Source organism: Danio rerio, chromosome 12 (genome assembly GCF_049306965.1).
Source record: "Danio rerio strain Tuebingen ecotype United States chromosome 12, GRCz12tu, whole genome shotgun sequence".
NCBI classification, from domain to species: domain Eukaryota; kingdom Metazoa; phylum Chordata; class Actinopteri; order Cypriniformes; family Danionidae; genus Danio; species Danio rerio.
In genome coordinates, this window is record NC_133187.1 from 30219373 (window position 1) to 30241553 (window position 22181).

The 22181-nt window shown below is 33.4% G+C and overlaps 2 protein-coding genes across 2 annotated transcripts in view; both read right to left on the bottom strand.

Annotated features, from left to right (window-relative positions):
- ogfod3 (2-oxoglutarate and iron dependent oxygenase domain containing 3) overlaps window positions 1-3981 on the bottom strand; it is a 40419-nt gene extending 36438 nt beyond the window's left edge. Inside the window, 2 exon segments of the mRNA NM_001130772.2 lie at window positions 3333-3544; window positions 3798-3981. Coding sequence (NP_001124244.2) covers window positions 3333-3544; window positions 3798-3865 — 280 coding nt within the window. The 5' untranslated portion in view covers window positions 3866-3981.
- Window positions 3982-4722: 741 nt separating this feature from the next.
- psmd11b (proteasome 26S subunit, non-ATPase 11b) lies at window positions 4723-17914 on the bottom strand. The gene is given in 13 exon segments (NM_199592.1): window positions 4723-6017; window positions 6103-6245; window positions 6983-7034; window positions 7722-7757; window positions 7884-8009; window positions 8099-8161; window positions 9131-9191; window positions 10349-10493; window positions 11097-11291; window positions 11510-11567; window positions 13957-14153; window positions 14226-14327; window positions 17788-17914. Coding segments are annotated over 12 exon segments (1269 nt in total). The 5' UTR covers window positions 17879-17914; the 3' UTR covers window positions 4723-6017.
- Window positions 17915-22181: the final 4267 nt, after the last annotated feature.

Below are 22181 nucleotides of genomic sequence, written 5' to 3' on the forward strand. Positions count from 1 at the left end.
GATATGCTTTTTAGTGTTTGAACTCTCAGCAGTGAATATTAAACCACACTAAACTGAGCTAAACTGAACTGAAGTTAAACTCTGAAAACTGAACCCACGCTGTTTTAAATCACTATAATCTTCTATGTGAAGCTGCTTTGACACCATCTACATTGTAAAAGCGCTATACAAATAAAGGTACATTGAACTGATCAATATTTGAAGTAGGTCATCACCTTTCACCCAAGCTGTCTAACAACTATAAAACAACACCCAATTTTGTCATATTTTTAAAAAAAACTTTTTTAAACCACTTCAAAATGTTGACTACTGTACATCTAATCTAACTACAGGGGGCTTTCATACCAGATAATTATCAGAATGTAACTATAAGAACTAGCCACTAAGCCCATTTCCCAGCTAACTATAATTTCCCCACAGACCAGTTTTAAGGTTGCATTGGTGTCATTACAGTAAAAAGTTGATATATGCCTATGCATATATATTCCATATTTCAATATACTGTAATAATAAGCAAAGCCAATATTGTGGCTCCAAAATTTCAAAATACCATTAAATATACACCCATTGACCACTTTATTATTTAGTACACCTTACTAGCACTGGGTTGGACCACCTTTTGCTTTCAGAAGTGCCTTAATCCTTCATGCCATAGATTCAAAAAGGTACTGGAAATATTCATCAGATAGCATCACACAGTTGTTGCAGATTTGTCAGCTGCACATCCATAATGTGAATCTTCCGTTCCACCGCATCCCAAAGGTGGCTTATTGGATGGAATTCTGGTGACTGTGGAGGCCATTTGAGTGCAGTGAACTCATTGTCATGTTCAAGAAACCAGTCTGAGATAATTTTTGCTTTATGACATGGTGTGTTATCCTAAAGGGATGGACATGGTCAGCAACAATACTCAGGTAGGCTGTGGTGTTGACATGATGCTCAATTGGTACTTATGGGCCCAAAGTGTGCCAAAAAAATGTCTCCCACCCCATTAAACCTCCACCACCACCACCAGCCTGAACCATTGATACAAGGCAGGATGGATCTTAATGGAAAATTCCTTATCGGAAATAATTTGGCCTAAATTAAATGTTAAAATAAATATTGATTTAAAAATTCTGTGTCGATTTATAGGAACACTATACATTGTACATTGACATTATGCAATAAAGCTGCAATAGTTAACATTAGTTAATTTAACTAAACTCATGATTTAAACTACAAAGCTTTTATTAATCTTAGGTGTTGATTTCTTAATAATTGCTTCATCCATGAGAAATCTGTGGTAATCTGATTAAAATTATGTTAATACCAAAGCAACTAGAAAAAAATCTGTGTTTTTCTCACTGATGATTTGAATCTATTAATTAACATTTACCAATGAGACCTTATGTTAAACTGTTACCTATTGTACTTGAGAATTGTTTTGCAATTTAATTAGTTAAAACATTATAGTTTAATCTGAACATGTATAATAAAGCAATGCACAGTAGAATTTGTTACTTTTAAGCAGCTCAGGTCAATATTGTGATAATACACTAAACCATGATAAAACTTCTGCAATTATTAGAACCAAAAAATGTTATACCATCAAACGCTTAATGTAGTCGACTAATTAATTAACTAAATATAGCTATATTTTAACAGCATTGTGTTTGTTTTGTAATTTAAACTTGTATGTTTATTCACACACGCTCATGTGTGTCAGCAGCTTTGAGCAAGACTTTCATTTTATCTTTGTGGCAGCTCACTTTTAATCCACACTGGCTCCTTTGCACCCTCCATGCAGTCATCATCAGTAATAACATATCCTTTCTATGGTATGGTTTGCTGGTCATTATTTATGCTCTAACTAGCTAGAACATGACGTCTGCACAAATTAATTTTTAGAAACCAAAACCACACTATTTTTTACTGTGGTGTTGCAATTTCAGGGAAGAAAAACATGATACACACGACATTTAAATCAGGGAATTAATTTTATTTTTTTTTAGGACATGAGGCAACAGTTTCTTTTTTTTTTTTTTCCAGCCAAAAACCATGTCATTAGCAATGTGATGAGCCACAGAAGCCAAAAAGAGGACAAATAATGTTTTATTTTGAATAAATCCAATATGCAGAATTTAGACGAGTAATATTTTTTCATAAAAGATACAATATCTGCATGTAGGTCACAGTTATATTTTTACAAACCCTAAACCTTTCTCTAAATCTAAACCCAACCCATGAAGATACCTTATAATAACCGGAATCTTCTTAAATAAATGAATGTATTGTAAGGGCACACACTGAAAAAAAATTAACTGCTGTCAACACGTGTGCTTAAGAATAAAAATTTCTTATTGCTTGATTTATTTGTCATCATATACAAATATGTCAAGCAATACAGCAAAATAACTGTAATATTAAAAACTGAAACAACAACAAAGAACAAAATCCTTTAACATTTAAAGCAAATTTTACAGTGGAAAAGTATAGAAATCAAGAGCAAACTAAAATTATAATGACTTTTCAGCCTTTATGGTGTCATTTAAATTTCTGTTGTTGTTGTTGTTGAAATACATAAATGTAAATTATATAACATAACTATATAAGCTATCTTTAGGGGTTTACAGAAAATTGTATGAAAAAGGGAAAATATCCAGCGAGTGGCAGTTTTGTGGGCGCAAATGCCTTGTTGATAGGTCAGAGGAGAATGGCCAGACTTGTTTGAGCTGATAGAAAGGCAACAGTAATTCAAATAACCACTCGTTATAACCGAGGTATGCAGAAGAGCATCTCTGAATGCACATGTCCAACCTTGAGGCGGATGGGCTAAAGCAGCAGAAGACCACATTGGGTGCCACTCCTGTCAGCAATTTCTGCTGCGACATTCTCAAACATGACAATGAGTTCACTGCACTCAAATGGCCTCCACAGTTACCAGGTCTCAATCCAATAGAGCACCTTTAGGATGTGGTGGAACAGGAGATTCACATCATGTGCAGCTGACAAATCTGCAGCAACTGCGTGATGCTATCATGTCAATATGGACCAAAATCATATATATCAAACTGCATTTATGTGTATTATTTATTCAATAGGCTTTAAGTACCAGCCCCTTAGGTAAACCCATTTGAATTGTATTATTAAAAATAAACACTTAAAAGATAGCAAAGGAAATCAGAGTGAAAAATAAGTTTGGTTGCAAATGCAATGAAATCTAAACATATGAAATAAAGATTACAGCATGCAAAGGCAATTTCTATTAGTTCAATAACTGTGAAATGTTTGCAATGCAATCTGCATCTTGAGTGGGTGAACCTCAATGCATAAAGGGACCACTTACACACCTGGAAAGTGCTTGTACCTCTTGTAGTCTTCAGAGCACTCGACTGGGAACACTCTGGGCTGAGTGAGAACTTCACCTCTGGAAACCAATGTGTGTGTCAAGTCATCAGACCATGTGAAATACAGCCAGCTCACTAGTCCAGTGGCTCCAAACAGCAGCAACAGTGAAGGCACATTCCCTTTCCAAGAAGAGGCCTGTCTCTGGGCATTTCCCCTGCAATGAATGAACACCCACACTAGATAGTAAACACAGGTGCAAAGAAAGGACTGAAAGATGTGCACTGCATTCATCCTTTCATTTGGCTTTTAAATTGCACAGTGAAATTATATATACGTATTTTGCAATATGTTTGCAGTATTATACATTTAAACAAAAAAATGCAGCAAATTTCGTAATGAATTGCAACGCAAACAAAAATGGAAAGTTAATGTCAAGTCATAAAGTTGTCAAATATGAAAATCGTTACCTCTTAATTTTCTTTTCAATGGCGCTACTTTCCGGATTTTTACTGACTCCTCGTCGTTGTGCAGTCATGTTTAATACTATAGCTGGATGCTTGATTCAACATTACACGTGTATGGTTTCGTTTCATTCAGTGTTTGTCTATTGATCTAAACTCCAAGTGTGAAAGCTGCCGCAAAAAAACGTCGTCAAATGCTGGAAGTTCGGTGTCAAAATAAAAGTCGCTTAATATCGTTTCATGTCAATCTCGGTGCTACTCTGATGTGTTATGCAAGTTATTGAGTTATTCTTATTTACGAAAAAAATATTGGAAAATAATCACGGGAAGTTCGTCAACAATTAAAATGATTACTTTATGGATCGCCTTTTCTACAAAATAAAAGTTAATTCAATTCATTCACACAGGTTGGGTTGTCATCTGCGTTAAATATAATTGTTCTAAGTTAGTTATATTCTGTTCTAGTTACATCATGCTAATGAGGGCAAGTTACGTTGTTACAAGTATGGTTATTTATCTATTGTGAGGAAAGTTATCACAATAGATAACATTATTAAATCCTCTGCTGCCATGATAAATACAATCACTACAATTTCTGTAAAAACAAACTCGTCTCATCCAGTCGAGTTTAGCATCGTTTCAGTCATTTAAAATGTCTTTAAGATCAGATATAGGGTTTTATTTGTTCATATATTTAAGATTAGAGTCTTTTAAGCATCTAATATATTACATGGTTGTTTGTACACATTTCTAACTATTTAATAATGTTCGTGTAATTTAACACTCCACTTCCGAGTGTATTTGACAACCAAACCTCCAAATGATTCTCATCCCATTGCAGAACAAATTTGCTTCCACTTTAAATCACCCTACATTATAATAAAACACAAACACTAGATTAAAGATCATTTCCCTTGAATCCAATAAATGTAATCAAAACACTTTAATTAGTGAACAGGCCAACGCATACAAAAATAAAACAAAGCAGTTTTTCCTCGTACTTAAATCTGCCCACACCAAGATTTACATACTGGAGAAATTTGGAGCTTTTGGACATTTGTCGACCACCAATTTTCAATGTCAGGCACAAAAACCATTACTTGCCAAATTGTTTAACATCTCACTAAACTCTTGAAGGATCAATGCTAAATCGCCACTACAAAATCAAACACAATCACATGCAGAAAGCTCTCAAATCAACACTGGACTTTAGAAAGCCATTTAAAAACACCATTCTCCCACAATTTCCTTCTTGTTAATGAATATTTATAATTGCACACTAAACAGAAAAACTTGAGAACTAAATATATTTTGTGAAGAATGTGTGGATGCGTACATTTACAGGAAATTAATACGATTTTTTTTATGTACAAAACATGAAATTAAAATAACTTTAACTTAAGTGATGGCCTATTGCTGAAGTTTGCATTGACATACTGAGAAATAAAAGCAAACAGAATAAATTTCAGTGCAGACATAAATGTGTGTTATTGGGAAAAGGTTATTTTTTTAATCAAACCTTTAAATAGGATTGGGCCATTTAATATAACCACCCGACTTGGCAAACAGTACACTGTAAATACAAAAACTGTAAAGACGGTTTACTGCAAAAGTAAACGGCAAACAATACTCATGATCAAACAATTTTAGAAAATAATTTCCTAACTTGCGTGGTAATATGATTGGCAACTGTGCTTATTACAGAGCCTCCTCGTTAGAATAGTTCTTTTCAACAATCTGACAGAATGTGCATCTATAGAATAAGAAAAACCAGAAGAAAGCAAAAGATATGCACTATCGCAAACAACCAATGAACCGCAGATAACCGAAACCCAAGAGTCTGTATCACAAAGTTGCAGTAATTAAAAAACTTTTAAATGTAGAAGAGCTTTACATTTCTACATGACATTTTTCGGATTTTATTGTAGTTGTACAACATTCCCTGATGGCCTGTGTTGGCCGCTGAGAGATACAGAGAAGAACAAACCAAACGAAAATATATCTGAAAGATGAAATTGTCCTTTTTGAAAGAAACGAAACATTAAAAACTCTCAACTGGGGGAACAAGTAGATCTTGTTCAATGTTGTCCCTTTTTGCTGTGAGAAAAAAAAAAGTTCCACATGTCGGCCATTCACAACCACACACGCACACACACACACACACACAAGCAAGCAAACTCGCAAACATACAACCATTTCACACAGCAGCAACTTCTGGCGTTTCTTCTGTAAGAGAGAAACCAAAGAGCAAACATTAAAAGCTTTGAAATGCAATAATTGTGAAATGCATGTATGATGTCCAATGGCTCACCTATGTTAACTTCTTAGCCTTGTTGTACAGTGAATCCACAACTTTGCTCATGTTCTGTATGGTTTCTAGAGCTGCCTCGTAAGTTTTGTCCACAGGGGGCTCCTCGAATATGATGAGCACGTCTTCACCTTGGTCGAGGATGCCTGAAAGAGTGAATTTGATTATTTAGTTATACAGAGTGCAGAGAGAAGGACAGAAAATACTAAAGATAATAATACACAGAAATAAAATCAATATAGCCTAGTAGAATTGTTACATAGCATAGACTGTGATTTAGTGGTGTCTGAGAATTAAATTAGCTACCCACTGAATTATACATTACATTCTGTAGGAGAAAGACCGAAACATTATCCAATTAAACAAACTTTAATAATCTGTTTTACTTACAATTTATTAAAAATTATCATATTCAGGGTTTCTGCAGGTGTAATTAAATCAAATTTCAATCAAATTTTACAATTTCAAACAGACTTTGTAAGACCCTTTTAAGACCATTATGGATTAAATTTTAGACTTAAACAGGGCTAAACACTAACGATTATATCTAATGGCCCTGTCAGTTGCCACAAATAAACCTAAAAAGAACCCAAATATGATGTAAATATTTCTTAGCGATTATATTTTATAATATATTATATTTGAATGTGTCAAAACACAAGAAAACTCTGAAGCTGAATATACTTTTTTAACATAATATATATTTTTTATGACAACTTAAACATTGTTAAAAGTTTCTTTATTATGGAGACAATGACATAAATAATCAAAATTATATATATATATATATATATATATATATATATATATATATATATATATATATATATATATATATAAACACAAGAGTAATAAAAAAAGAATAATAATAAATGTGACTAACCATGAAACTTTTTGTCTAGGATCATTTGTGACAGTTTCCTCTCAACATCATTCTGTGAATAACAGCAAATAAAAGTCCATTTAAAAAATGTTACATAGCATCATATATAGATTGTAATATAATAATTGAAGTTTTATATAGCTTTTTGTATTGTAAATTTATGGTGGGACAATTAGAACCAAGCCTTTTCCTAGTTTTAAGGGAGAATATCATCTAAATAGTCGTTTAAACATGCGTTTAAGCTTGAGGGTGGACAATCTGTAAGTGCCATGCACATGAAATTAACAAATAGCAAACCACAGCCAATCAATTAATTCAGTGGCTCCCGAAATGGGGGTCAGAAGCATTTGGACCTGAAAATAGTAAATAACAAAATTGCCATTTTAGACTAAGGGTGTGTAATATATATGGTAAATGGTAATGTGTTATTCAAGTCTTCAAACAAAAGCCATTCACTGCAAGATGAAGCCTATAACATTAAATTAGAATGATGATAAAATTAAAGTCATATAGGCCAAAAATATCCATGTCCTTTGTTTATTAATAGCATATAATAAAGTAACACAGGGAAATTATGTCACCACCTACTGGCATTTTTTGCATAATTTGTATTCATCTGAGAGAGGCCTAAACAAAATGTAATACAGAACTCAACTCATAAAAAAAAAAAAATTCTGAGAAATCTTTTTTTTTCCAGATACTGCAATGAATGATGAACAGTGAAGAGAACAGTCCGTACCTTTGAGAGCTTGATGAGACCTGCTATATGTGTTATCTAATAAAAAGACAAGGTACATGGGTTATTAGCCTTCGTTCTTTTGAAATTACATTTCTCAAAAAAAGAAAAGAAAAGAAAAAAAAAGTAAATACTACACGCAGAAAACATCCATTCCCACACTACCTGTACTCTGGAAAAGGGCTCAATGACCCGAATGAGGTTCTGTTCCAGCAAATTGTCGTAAAGCTTGGCCAAATGTGTGTTAATGATGGGGTCGTCCCTCAGCTCTTTAGTGTACTCTGTCAGGGCCTTCATGGGTGAAAGAGAACGAAGAAAGCGGAGCATGAAATCTGAGGTATCAAATGAAAAATGTTTAAAAGACACAGTCTCAATCTTACCTTTTCAAAATCTGCTAATGATCTGTTCTTGCTGGCTTGTGCTATACATTTCAGTGCATCAGTCTGAAGGGGGAAATAAAGGGCAGAGCTATAAATGAGCACTTTCTCAGTTATAAATACACATACATGCAGTGGGGAAAATAAGTATTGAACATATTGAAAGTATATCACCATTTTTCTCAGAAAACATATTTCAAAAGGTGCTGCTGACTTGAAATTTTTACCAGATGTTGATAAGCAAAGAATTGATATATGAAAAGAAAACTAGTCTAATTAGTTTACAAATGAAGTTATGTGAAATAAAATGATATGACATAGGAAAAAAGTAGTGAACACATGGAGGGAAGTGAAAGGCAGTGAAAACGCAGACAGAAGCAGAAATCTTTCAGTAGTTATTCAGCAATCCCTTCATCATTGTGAATTAATACTTGCCGTTTCAGTCCAACATTATCAGGATGAAGAAGATAAAATCAGGGTGGACATTTCAGCAAGACAATGATCCAAAACACAACAAAGGAACTCTTAAATGCTTTCAGAATTTTTTTGATGTTCTGTGGGTCTCGCCTTTCAAATCTGAACTTAATTTTTTTATTTTCTATTGGATTCAAGTCAGGTGATTGGCTGGGCCATTCTACAGCTTGATTTACTTTTTCTGAAGCCATTTGAGAGTTTCCTTGGCTGTGTCATTGTCTTACTGAAATGTCTACCCTGGTTTTATCTTCATAATTCTGCTAATGTAGATGTTGGACTAAACCAGCTAATATTCATTTACACCGAGGAAGGGCAAAGGGCTGCTGAAGAACTAATGAGAGATTTCAGCTACTGTCTGGGCTTTCACTCCCTTTCTACACCTCCTTTTTTCATTCTTCTTTACTGTATGTAAAATAAATACATATATATTACATGTAACAGGTTATTAAAAGCACATCCTCAAACATAATTACTAGGTGTATGGAAAAGTGAGCCTGCAGATAATTTATTTGCAAGCAATAATTTCATCAATAAAAGGCAGTGAGATTTTAATGAGCTTACCTGTCTCCCTGCATATCGCAGACCAAGTTTGCCGCTGATCAAAGCTTGTACCTCTTCTGGTCTGAAAGAGATGAACACTTTAAAATTTTAATTCGCAAACGACATTACTAAATGTTGTCAATAAAATCCATGTCAAACAAATGTTTTTTAGAACTTCTATTCATTAAAATTCATCCTCATAAATGTGTCCTATAAATACATGAGAACTAAAGTGAAGTCCTATAAATTCTTGGAAACAATTATTGATTCAAAGTAGAGTTTGTAAGCAAACTGTGAAGTCATATGCAAAAAAAAGACATCGACATTAGTTTTTTTTTTTTTTTTTTAAGGAATCACTGTTGATCTTGTTTTATTGAGGTTTTATCAAATCTATACTATCTTAGTATGGGAATGCATCTGTGAAGAGTTGGAAATCCATTAACTGTGAAATGGTACTGTAAATTGATAGTGGAGGCGTTATTGAACCTGCTTCTTGGAATACAGAGTAAAGTATAGACAAGTATAGTGAAAGAATGTATCAATTATACTGAATTCTTATCACCCTCTGCACAGAGTTCCAGCATCTTATCAATGGTTTAGAGTACCAAAGTGTGTCAACAACCAGTTAAGTTAGTTTCTTTTTCTGATTTGTAATTAAATCACATTAACAAAGTACTTGACTATTTTTGTTTTAGTTTATTATCAGTTTTATCTTTAGTTTTTGTCGATTAGATGTATGAGAAGTTGCCTGTACTTGCATTCCGTGGCCTGATATAACTAGAGGTATAAAATAAAGTAACCAGCCAACCAAATGTATAACTATTTTTAAAATATATATTTAATGGTAGTGCTGCTTTCAACATTGAAAATATGAAATTTGACTGATAAAACTGATCAAATCAAAAAACATCAAATATAAATATTAGGATGAATTTTTAAGGATCATGAGATACTAAAGAGTAATGATGCTGAAAATAAATGTTGAAATCAAAAGTAAAAGATAAGAGTGGTGTATAATTCTTGCTTTTTTTTATCCCTGCTAGACTCCCAGCATTTCAGCATCACAAATCATTAAGTGTAGGCGATGCATTGTGCTGAAAAAAATGAGACCCTAAGTAGTACTTGGTAAGATGCTTTGCATAAGAGGGCTTGGTAGAACTACAACAATGACGGTATTATTATCCAGTGGCCTCCCACACACAAAAATAGGGATAAACTGCAAACGCTTCTCTCACTTACAAGCTGAGCATGATCTTACAGAGCAGCATGTATTTCAGTGCAGTGACGGCCCTGGGGCTATCGATGGAGTCGTAGCCCTCAAAAGCCTCAAAGAAGTAAGAATAGGCAGTTTTCCAATCTTTCTCCTCAGCTGCATGGGTGATACCTGTAGTTAGAGAATTAAACAGTAGTGCATCTTTAAGCAAATTTGATCAAACATAGACAACATGGATATAAAGAGTTTTTTCTCTGACTTTAAAAGAAATGTTCTTCACTACTCAGAACTTCATTTTTCTTTTACTTTCTGAAAAACAAATTATGCACAAATATTAGAGAATTAAATTTGTATATGGCTCTTTTTATGAGCTATATATTTAATGTGAATGTACGAACACAAACCCAGAGTGTGTTTATGAAGTCTGAAAGAAAAAATAAGCAGTTTCTAGAGAAATCAAAAACAACATCTTAACAACAGCCACCCCACTTTTTAAGACAAGACTTAAAAATGATGTATAGATGAATGATGTATAGTTTGTTGATGTTTAAACAAAAAGTTTAGACATCAAAGGATATTTAACAGTAAAAATAAATTATAAAATACATTTCTTATAATGGTTCAGTATAGAAACATTTAGCTATGGCTTATAACATAGGGAATTGTATTAGGTCAGTTGTATTAGAAAGGGCTGTGCACAGTAAACAGGCCTAGATAGTAGAATTCTGATCTAAAAAGTACCTGTAGTCACTAAAACAGAAAAGTAAGACTTGCCTGACTGCATATCAAGAGCTGCCTGGAGCTTTGGGGGACAGTAAATGGCATTGGCGGTGGTCCTGGCTGAGGTGAGGGCAGCCCTGGCTTTGGGAAGGTTACTGAGAGCATGGTAGGTTTTACTCTCCAGCAGCTGGACTTCCACCAGCAGAGCTTTATCATCCATCTTCTTCAGCTCCTGCAGCAGCTGAGACTCTGAGGAGAAAAAAACAGAGATTATAATCCTAAAAAAATGCCTTCCTTCAAGAATAAAACAATACAGTGGGTTTAGAAGTCACAAAAGATTAGTTAGAAATTCAATATATATATATTTTATTATTAATACAACTCAATTACTATGAAACCAATAACCGTATTTGGCTTAAACTTTTGGATCCCACTTTATAGGCATTTCTTTTCCACATTATTCTTACCTAGCTGAAGGGCTTCCTGATATCTCTTGGTGTCAAAATAGAGTGAAATGAGCCGAGCCTGACAAAAAACAGAGAGGTATTAATCATAAACAATGCTGTTAACTGCTTGTTGATTTAGTTATATATAAAAAAATATGTGCAAAAATACTCTGGTATTATAAATACAAAGCTGTGGCACAAATACTGGAACACACAGAGCAGGTTATAGGTTGTTATAAGACTGTTTTAATTATAGAGTAATAAATTAACTTGCAAAAATAGTACAGAAATCACATTTATTTTAAATAGAGATAACAATTATGTCACATTTATGAATACACATTAAAACAAAATGACTTTCAGGATGGCTTGAGCGGTCTCATTTTAACATTAAATGTCAAGAAAACTGTTTCTATGTGCTTCTCCATAAGAAATAGGCCTGCAAGGGGAAAAGTTAGGTTAAGTTATTTAAGCAGCGAATTTATGTATCTTGGCATAACTCTAGACATGAATTTAAAATTTGACAGTCATGGTAAAAATATGTGTAAGAAGGTCAAGCAAAGTGTAAACTGTTTTTCTTTTATTGGAAGATACATGCACACAATGATATTCTCTCACTTGTCATTTTGCATTACATCATGGTCACAAACCTCTTTAACCAAATTGAAGTCTATTGCCCTGATAAACAAGCAATGAAAATTATGGACTTAAAGCCTATGCGATGGCATCATTGTGAGGTTATGTAAATATAACCTTTTTAGACTTTATGATTTTATTGCATTTAATTATCTTAAATTGTTTTTTAAATGTTTAAATAATTGTGTTCCAATGCTGTTTTCTGATCTAATCAGTAGCTCTCACAGAGAGACCTCTCACAGAGTCACTCGAGCAACTCCTAATGGTGACTGTCTTGTACTAAAGTGTAAGACCTCTTTTGGTCAGTCTGTTTTCTCTGTTAAGGGAATCAAATTGTGGAATGATTTACCTGTTGGCCTAAAAACAGATAGCAATATAAATGTTTTTAATAGTGTACTTAAAAAGGGGTTAAAAACAAAACAAAGGTGTTTGCACAAATAGTCTACTTTTAGTTTGTTTGATCAAGCCACCTTTGCTTTTGCCTTACAGCAATTTTATGTAAAGAATTATAATGTTGTGTATCTATTTTATTTCCATTTTATGTCAAGCCTCCCGTGGACAGGTGTTGAGAATTAGCAAGTCCGCTAAAACACTTAAACAAATGCATTTGTTTGTCCATTGTAATTGTGATGTCCATGTGAAATAAACAAATAAATAATAAAAAGAAAATCTTGAAATTGTTTAATTGTTTTGCTCTATTTAAAATATGCAATTTTAAAAATGGCATAAAAAAATAGTTTGAATGATCGAATTAAAGACTTGTTTATATGGATGTCGTGATGCATTTCAGTACTGGATGAATCAGGAATTTTGAATGAATTATTGATTCAAAGACAAACACATTTTTAATTGTCAATCGTCTCCACATACTGGTGCATTGATTGAAAACACTAGCTGCGTCCCAAATCGCATACTTATGCACTATTCTACGCCATTTTGTAGTATAAATAGTGTAAGTAGTGTGTTCACACTGAAAACTCTAAAAATAATAAGTGCACTTTAATTACCCGGAAGATGCACTCATGCAGCCGCTAAAATGAAGTGTGTAATGGTGGACACTTCACGCACTCAACGACCGCAGGTTTGCTCACGTAGCGGAAGGGGCGGAGCTATCAGACGCACATGTTGAATAACTTTATTTATTTTGGATTGTGAAAGCAAATTTCTCCTACGAGAGTGATTATAGCGCCTCCTGATGGTGAATGTGGCAATACTCGCGGCAGGTATTACTTGATACCTCAGTCATTTATTTCACTGATTTAGCGACCGTCAAACGTCATCAGGGAAACGGTTTGAATTTCCGCTTAGTAAAAAAACATTAGTCTGCCATTTGGGACGCCACTACATACATATACTATACTGTTGAGTGTGTAAGTGCATAAGTACATAGTGCATGAGTGCATAGTGTATAGTGTGCCATTTGGGACGCAGCTACTCTTTAGCTGAAGTGACAAGTTATTCTACATAGGTCACTTCTGTAGACATCGTCATTTCTTTTTTGCACCATTTCGGTTATAGTTTGGCTTTTGTAATACAGAAACAATAATAGCTGATTTAGAAAAGCTAAATCAGTTCCCATACTACAAATGCCAGTTCTGGGTGAGCAGCAGCAAAAAAACAAAGATGATTGTTACACTGATTGAACTTCTAAAATGTTTAATAAACATAACCAAATTATTGTCATCAATACATACGATTGCATAAGTGTTTAAAATCAGTGCAGTTAATATATAAAGGCTCTTTTAAAGAATCCAATTAGATTTGAAAATACTCATCTTAAATTAATTGTTGACCTAGGAGTTCAAAGCCAATGCTGAATCTATGATGTTTACCTCCAGGGCCTGTCTGAGGAAGGTTCTCTTCTCTGCTTTAGCCCATTCGATGCATTCCAGACACAGCTCGACCTCCTGGCCCGTGGCGGCTTCCATGTCCAGAAATAGATCCAGCAGTGAACGAACCAACCGTGCTGCCTTGGCCTTACTTATGGAGATCAAGAAAGGTCTCACAAACTTCAGCAGACCTCCAAGCTCTAAAAGAAATGTTAAATAATGACGACGTGTCAAAAAAAGTGAACAATTCCCCACAGAAGAGCAATTCTCACCTGCAGCTTGTCCCGTCTTGGCCAAGAGACTGCCCAGCTCCAGGATACTCTGCTCCTTGACACGCACCGCCTCTTCATCATCTTCCTGGACATCTCGTCTCACTAACAAACAAAAAATACACCTTGTAAAAGAAATGTTACTTAATTGAAGAGATGAAATTATGGCATTTTCAATACTGATTCATTCCAATACCCAAATTTGTAGTATTTATCAACACCAATCTTATTGCGGAGTTGTTTTTTTACTTTTCTTTTCTGTTTTTTCTTCTGTAATATCTAAACCAGTGTGTGTATCTGATTATCAAGTATTCTACAGAAATTTATAAAACGTCTAAACATAATTACAGTTATAGTTAAGTTTGAGATATATATATATATATTCCGTTTATTAATTAGGATTTGCCACAGTGCAATAAACTGACAAGTTATCCAGTAAATGTTTTAAAGCCAATGCCCTTCCAGCAGCAACCCAGTACTGGGAAACACCCTTACATTACAGTCTATCATTCACACACATACACTACACCTAATTTAGTTTCTTCAATTCACCTATAGCGCATGTCTTTGGACTGTGGGGGGAACCGGAGCACATGGAGGAAAACTCATGCTAACATGGGGAGACCATGCAAACTCCACACAGAAATGTCAACTGGCCCAGTCAGACTCGAACCAGCAACCTTCTTGCTGTGAGGCAAAGTGCTAACCACCATCCCATCGTATTGAGAAATATTAATTCCAATTAAAATAATGTGAATATAATATAAAGTGTCATTTATTTATTCCTGTTATTTAAAGCTAAACTATGAGTTTCATGCTCCTCAGTCTCAGTATCTCATGATCTTTCAGAAACCATTATCCTATGTTGATTTGCAGTTGTTGTCATTTATTAATGGTGATTAAAAATTAATAAGGGTTCATATAATTTTTTAACTAATCAATAATTTTGTCCTACCTCATTGCCTTACAGTCCAGTCAAACTTTTAAACAATGTTTCCAAAATTGACTTAAGTACAAAATTTGTTAATAGTTCAACAGTAGAAGAAAGCTAATGTAAGACAAGTTAAATCTCTTTAAAATAAGACAACTTAATACTTTTTAAAATGTTTTAATGCATCACATTGCTTTTGAAATGGGTAACATGATATGAAAAACATCTACAAGAAGAAAAAGAAAGTAACATCCAGCATGTTTTGCTGTATGTATGTGTGTGTGTGTGTGTGTATGTTTGTATATATATATATATATATATATATATATATATATATATATATATATATATATATATATATATATATATATATATATATATATATATATATATATATATATATTACACACATCATAAAATAATAAAAATGTATAAAATAACTTAATCAACATGCGGAGATTAAACAGAAACTTAAATAAAACCATATTCTTGATCAAAATAATAGAGTTGTTTAGCCTTCTAACTCTTCACTATTTTTAAAGTCTCTATATGCGGCAAACTCCTATTAAATACAATCAAATGAAGTGTTTTCACAATTTTGCATTGATGAATAAAGAATTTAAGTGAAATAAGTAAACAATTTAAACAGTTAAGTCATAATTTTTGTGTTCAAATGTACTCCAAATTTCACAATGTACAGTTGAAGTCGGAATTATTAGTTTTCACAGTATGTCTGATAATATTTTTTTCTTCTGGAGAAAGTCTCATTTGTTTTAATTTGGCTAGAATAAAAGCAGTTTTACATTTTTAAACACTATTTTAAGGTCAAAATTATTAGCCCCTTTAAGCTATATATTTTTTCGATAGTCTATAGAACAAATGAAACCATCATTTTACAATAGCTAGCCTAATTACCCTAACCTGCCTAGTTCACCTAATTAACCCAATTAAGCCATTAAATGTCACTTTAAGCTGTGTAAAAGTGTCTTGAAAAATATCCAGTAAAATATTATTGACTGTCATAATGGCAAAGATAAAATAAATCAGTTATCAGAAATGAGTTATTAAAACTATTGTTTAGAAACATGTTGAAAAAATATCTTCTCTCCGTTAAACAGAAATTGGGGAAAAAATAAAGAGGGAGCCTAATAATTAAAAATAACTAACTCAATGGGACATTCCTGGTTTAATAATAATAAAATAAAGTAAATAAAAATACATTCTTCTTAAAATGTATATAAATCCTTTGTGAGTTTTGAATATAGTGTATTTCTTAACATGCAATTACACACATTTAGTTTTTGTGTTTTGCTATCAGTATTCAAGTAATAAAATTACAAAATGATCTTGTAAAATAAACTTTAAGCCTTAATGATTTTTCTTTTAATACCCAAGCATATAACAAAAATCAAGTAATTCAATTCAAGTAAAACTAAGTAATTACTTAAGTAATATTTTAACAGGGCTTCTGCACAAGTATTTCAGATCTAATGACAACAGGTTTCCCAGAAAGAGGGTCCCGCCCCCAAACACATGCCAATGGTTTACCACTTGTTGTCTGTGTTGGACCTGTCAGGATGCTCAAAAATGTATGTAACGTTAAATATACATTTTTTTTAAAGCTCTCACACACATCCTGTAATATTCTGATAACAGTTCTTGCACTTTTAAGGGAAATTAGCCTGGCTTATTTCATGGTTTTCTTAAAATAAATTCTTAAAAAAAAAATTAAAATAAAACCTACCCCTTTAAGAACAAGCAGTAATAAGTTTTATTTCTACCTATTTTAGCTAACCAACTTAAAACCCACTTTTTCATAGTTAAAATAGAATAAATAATGATAAAAAATAAAGAAGGTAGTATAAAAGTTATAATAGTTATTATAAAGTTAAGATAGAAGTAATGATGTTCATAAGACAAAAGCTCCTGAGGTCAAATACAAAATAACGTTATAAGATTTGAGTTTGTGTCCAAAACAATTAAATTTACTCAAACCAATTAATTAAAACTGCAGACCTAAGAATCAGGATCATACATTTAAAAGCATTATCTCAACAAAAAGAAACAAATTTCTGCCAATGTCACGACAGCAGAAACTGGTTTGTCACAGCCTGCTTTACTGTAACGAAAAACGTCAATCAAGTTAAAATGGTCAAAACACGCCAAATTAATATTAAATAGCCAATTAATTTATTTAACAAATACAAACTTGAAAAAATCTCAGCTACATGTGTTAAAATGCGCCTTGGCCTGAAAGGGTGGCTAATATTGCTGGCTAACTGTCCATACACACTGGCTATGTGTCAAAACATAACGAGCTTGCTACATAGGCAGCTTTTTAGGATATCGGGGGCGCGTTTAAACGTTCTACACAAACATTCGAGCTCACAAATTAAACGTATATAGCTGTTTTACTTAAATACCCGAATAAAAAGCTCAAATATGCGCATAAATACTAAAAATGCTCACTAGAAAGGGTGCTTGGAATGTTTTGAGACGCGGACACACACAGTACAGTGAGTCAGCACCGCAGCACCGGCTCATGGCTCCTCAGCACTATACAAACTGAAGCATTAAAGTAGTCATGCAGAACGAAAAGCAAAGTTTTAGAAATGGGTTTAAAGGCAGCTTTACCTATCGAATGAAAAATGTCAATAGAAGCGTTTCTGTCTGTGCTGATGAGAGACTGAGCTCTCTGAAACTCCACCACTGCCGCGGCTGCCATCTTCCCTATTCAAAAATCTCTCTGCCCACAACCACTTGCGAACACAACCGGAAGTGCGCTAATACGACGCGCGTGAGTGCTGTGGCGTGGTGGGGGTTGTAGTCTTTTCTTGTGCAAGATGGGGTAAAGAAAAGAAAGGTTTTCTAATTTTTAGATTAAACGTCCCATTGATTAATTATGTATATATAGTCAGAATTATTAGCCCTGCATTGAATTTTTGTTGCTTTTTTTATATTTCCCATATTTTTTTTAACAGAGAAAGGAAATTGTCACAGCATGTCTGATACTGTTTTTTCTTCTGGAGAATATCTTATTTGTTTTATTTTGGCTAAAATATAAGCAGTTATTAATTTTTTAAAGACTTTTTTAAGGACAAAATTATTAGCCCCTTTAAGGTAACTTTTTTTTTCGATAGTCTTCAGAACAAACCATCGTTATACAATAACTTGCCTAATAACCCTAACCTGCCTAGTTCACCTAATTAACCTATTTAAGCCTTTAAAAGTCACTTTAAGCTGCATAGAAGTGTCTTGAAAAATATGTAGTAAAATATTATTTACTTTTATCATGACAAAGATAAAACAAATCCGTTATTAGAGATGAGTTATTAAAACTATAATGTTTAGAAATGTGTTGAAAAAAATCATCAGAAATTTACCAGTACAAAATAAATGTAGAAGACTTTCAGGCTCAGGGTTACAAATAGAACATTGTGGTGAAATGCCTTTTTTACATTTAGCAATAAACTTATTGCAGGGATAGTACCTGTGGAATGTTTTGAAATGAATTTATTTTACATTATTTGGGAGTAAAAACATATTACTTGTTGACCAAATATCATCTATAAAAGGTAAGGAAAAATATTGTTTCTATTTATTCTATCTATTATATTGCTTTCGGGAAACAACTACTTAAATAAGACATTTTCTGCTAAGTTATTACACTTTTTATCTAAGATAACAAATACAACCAAGTAGAGTTTTTGGAATTTGCTTTAAGACTGAGTTATAAGCAAGATGGATTTTCATTAAGTAAAGCAGTTTATCAGAAATGCTTTTCACAATCAAATTATAATCATTATGAAAAAAAAAAACAGTCCCTGAAGAAGAAAGAATTTTCTGATAAATCTCACCACTGCTATTTAGTAAATCTGAAACAAAAATGATTCCCTTGTCAAACCAATCTTTTTAAAATTTACTTCTGTTTTTATGCAACAAATGTTCAAACAGAAACTTTGTTAGGGGTTTAATAAAACGATTTTCTTAAAACAAATCATACAATTGTTTAGCCTTCTCACCCTTTATTATTTTTAAAGCCTCTGCATGCGGGAAACTCCTTTTTAAGACAATCAAATAAGGAGCTGTTTTCACAATTCTGCATTCATGAATAAAGAATTTATGTAAAATAAGTAAACAATGTGCAGTTAATTCATCATTTTGGTAGTTCAAATGTACTCCAAATTTCCCAACAAATAGACAAAAACATCAAAATAAATTGTTTTATCCAGTTGCCCGCATCAGACCAGAAAGGATTAACCAAATTACAATGAAGAAATAGATGTGCAACAGTTTCAATTGCAGAAATGGCAAACATTACAATTCACATTAAATCTTTTTCTCAGAAACTTCTTAGCAGGGAAAATATCATACATAATGTTAAAAGATGTTCCAAGTATAATCACCATAGTTCTGTGGGACTCCCATCATAAAATAAGTGTTAAAAAAGCATCTACAGTTTATTGTATAAAGCCAATATGACATTTATAGCCACTGTGAAAAAAATATATAGTCTATTATGAATGGGTCTAAACTATTAGAAAGAGTTAAGCTGTTACACTATAATGAATGTTTTGAATGTTATACTCCTTATTTATATATTTTAAATGTAGGTTTTATGTTTATCTAATTGAATATAGGCTAGTTAATATATATTCATCTGTATGCATTTATTTGTTTATTTATTTGAAACTTCTGCATTCAGTTTTTTTACCTAAATATTATGTTACTCCAATTTTTATTCAGTTGTTTTTTGTTATACTTGTGTTTTATTTATCTTTATAAATATAATTTAAAATTGTATTCATTAGCTACACAATTCATTTTTATTTTAATTTATAAAAGTATAAATAAACAATATAATTACTACAATAGAAAATTAATTTGTATCACAGATTGAACAAATATATTTTTGTATGTTCACAACTTGGCAGCACGGTGGCGCAGTGGATAGCACAATTGCCTCAAAGCAAGAAGTTCGCTGGTTCGAGCCAAGGCTAGGTCAGTTGGCATTTCTGTGTGGAGTTTGCATGTTCTCCCTTTGTTCGCGTGGGTTTCCTCCGGGTGCTCCAGTTTCTCTCACAAGTCCAAAGACATGTGGTATTGGTGAATTCGCCAAGCTAAATTGGCCGTGGTGTATGAGTGTGATTGAGTGTGTATGGGTGCTTCCCAGTGATGGGTTGCAGCTGGAAGGGCATCCGCTGCATGAAAACATATGCTGCATATGCAGTTCATTCCGCTGTGGCAACCCCAGATTAATAAAGGGACTAATCCAAAAAGAAAATAAACAAATTAATATTTAAACCTTTTTATAGTCACTAGGTGGTGACATATCTCTAAACTGAAACATCTGCAAATCCTGCTAAAAATAGTGTTTGCCAGTGGCATGCTATCTGCAGGTTGAAACACATATCTAATTTAATATGCAGAGTAAATTATTTAGATTTTCAAATAAATAAAAAATGAATGTGGAGAAGTATAGACTTGAATAAACATAAATGTTTAAATGCATTGTTTTTTTTCTGAGCATTATATGACTGTTCAGGCTGGACTTACTGTTTCACACATGTCATTTAGAAGCAGGATTAGCACAAGATTGGATCAGCGTGGTGGCAACGCAGTGGCGCAGTAGGTAGTGCTGTCGCCTCACAGCAAGAAGGTAGCTGGTTCGAGCCTCGGCTGGGTCAGTTGGTGTTTCTGTGTGGAGTTTGCATGTTCTCCCTGCGTTTGTGTGTTTTTCCTATGGGTGCTCCGGTTTCCCCCACAGTCCAAAGACATGCAGTACAGGTGAATTGGGTGGGCTAAATTGTCCATAATGAATAAGTGTGAATTAGTGTGTGTGGATGTTTCCCAGAGATGGGTTGTGGCTGGAAGGGCATCCGCTGCGTAAAAATGTACTGGATAAGTTGGCGATTCATTCCGCTGTGACGACCCCTGGTTAATAAAAGAATTAAGCCAAAAAGAAAATGAATGAATGATTTAATGAATCAGCGTGGAAGGTGAAGCAAGAAAAGCTGTTTATCTGGGTTTAATCTAGCGTATTAATACAAATCTGTCATAATTTATTCCCCCTCCACTTGTTTCAAACCTGTTTGTCTCTTCTATTGTGCACAAACGAAGACTTATTAAAGAATGCTGGAAAGCAGCAGTCATTGATTTCCATAGTTTTTGTTTTTCTCTCCTTTTTTAATGGATGTCACCGGCCAAAGTTTCCAACATTCTTCAGAATATGTTGTTTTAGGTCCAACAGGAGAATTGAGCACTTGAATGTAAGTGAACAGTAAGGACATTTCTTTTGTTGTTAACTATGCCTTTTAAAATATGCTAGTAAGATGCAATTACTGGACACTTTATTAGGTAAACCTTACCAATACCAGGTTGCATTTAGAACTGCCTTAATCCTTTCGTGGCATAGATTCAACAAGGTACTGGAAATATCCCTAAGAGATTTTGGTCCATATTGACATGATAACATCTCACAATTGCTGTAGATTTGGCAGCTGCATATGCATAATGTAAATCTCCTATTTTACCACATCCCAAATGTGCTTTATAGGATTGAGTTCTGGTGACTGTGGAGCCCATTAGAGTACTGTGAATTCATTATCATGTTAAAGAAACCAGTTTTATATGATTCATGCTTTATGACATGGCGTGCTATCCTGCTGGAAGAAGCCATAATCAGATGGGTACACTGTGGTCATAAAGAGATGGACATGGTCAGCAACAAATACTCAGGTAGGCTGTGGCATTGACATGATACTCAGATGGTACTAATAGGCCCACTAAGTGGTCTTCTGCTGTTGTAGCCCATCCGCCTCAAGGTTTGATGTGATGTGTGTTCAGAGATGCTCTTCTGCATACTTTGGTTGTAACAAGTAGTTTTTTTGAGTTGCTGTTGCCTGAAATTTTAATTTAAAACAAATCAGCTTTTTTTTTAGAGTGTATAAATAGCCTTTTTAAAGCATTAAAAAAACCCAACGTTTGAGAGTTTGCTTTGATTGAACTGTGGAGTACGGCAGTAAAAA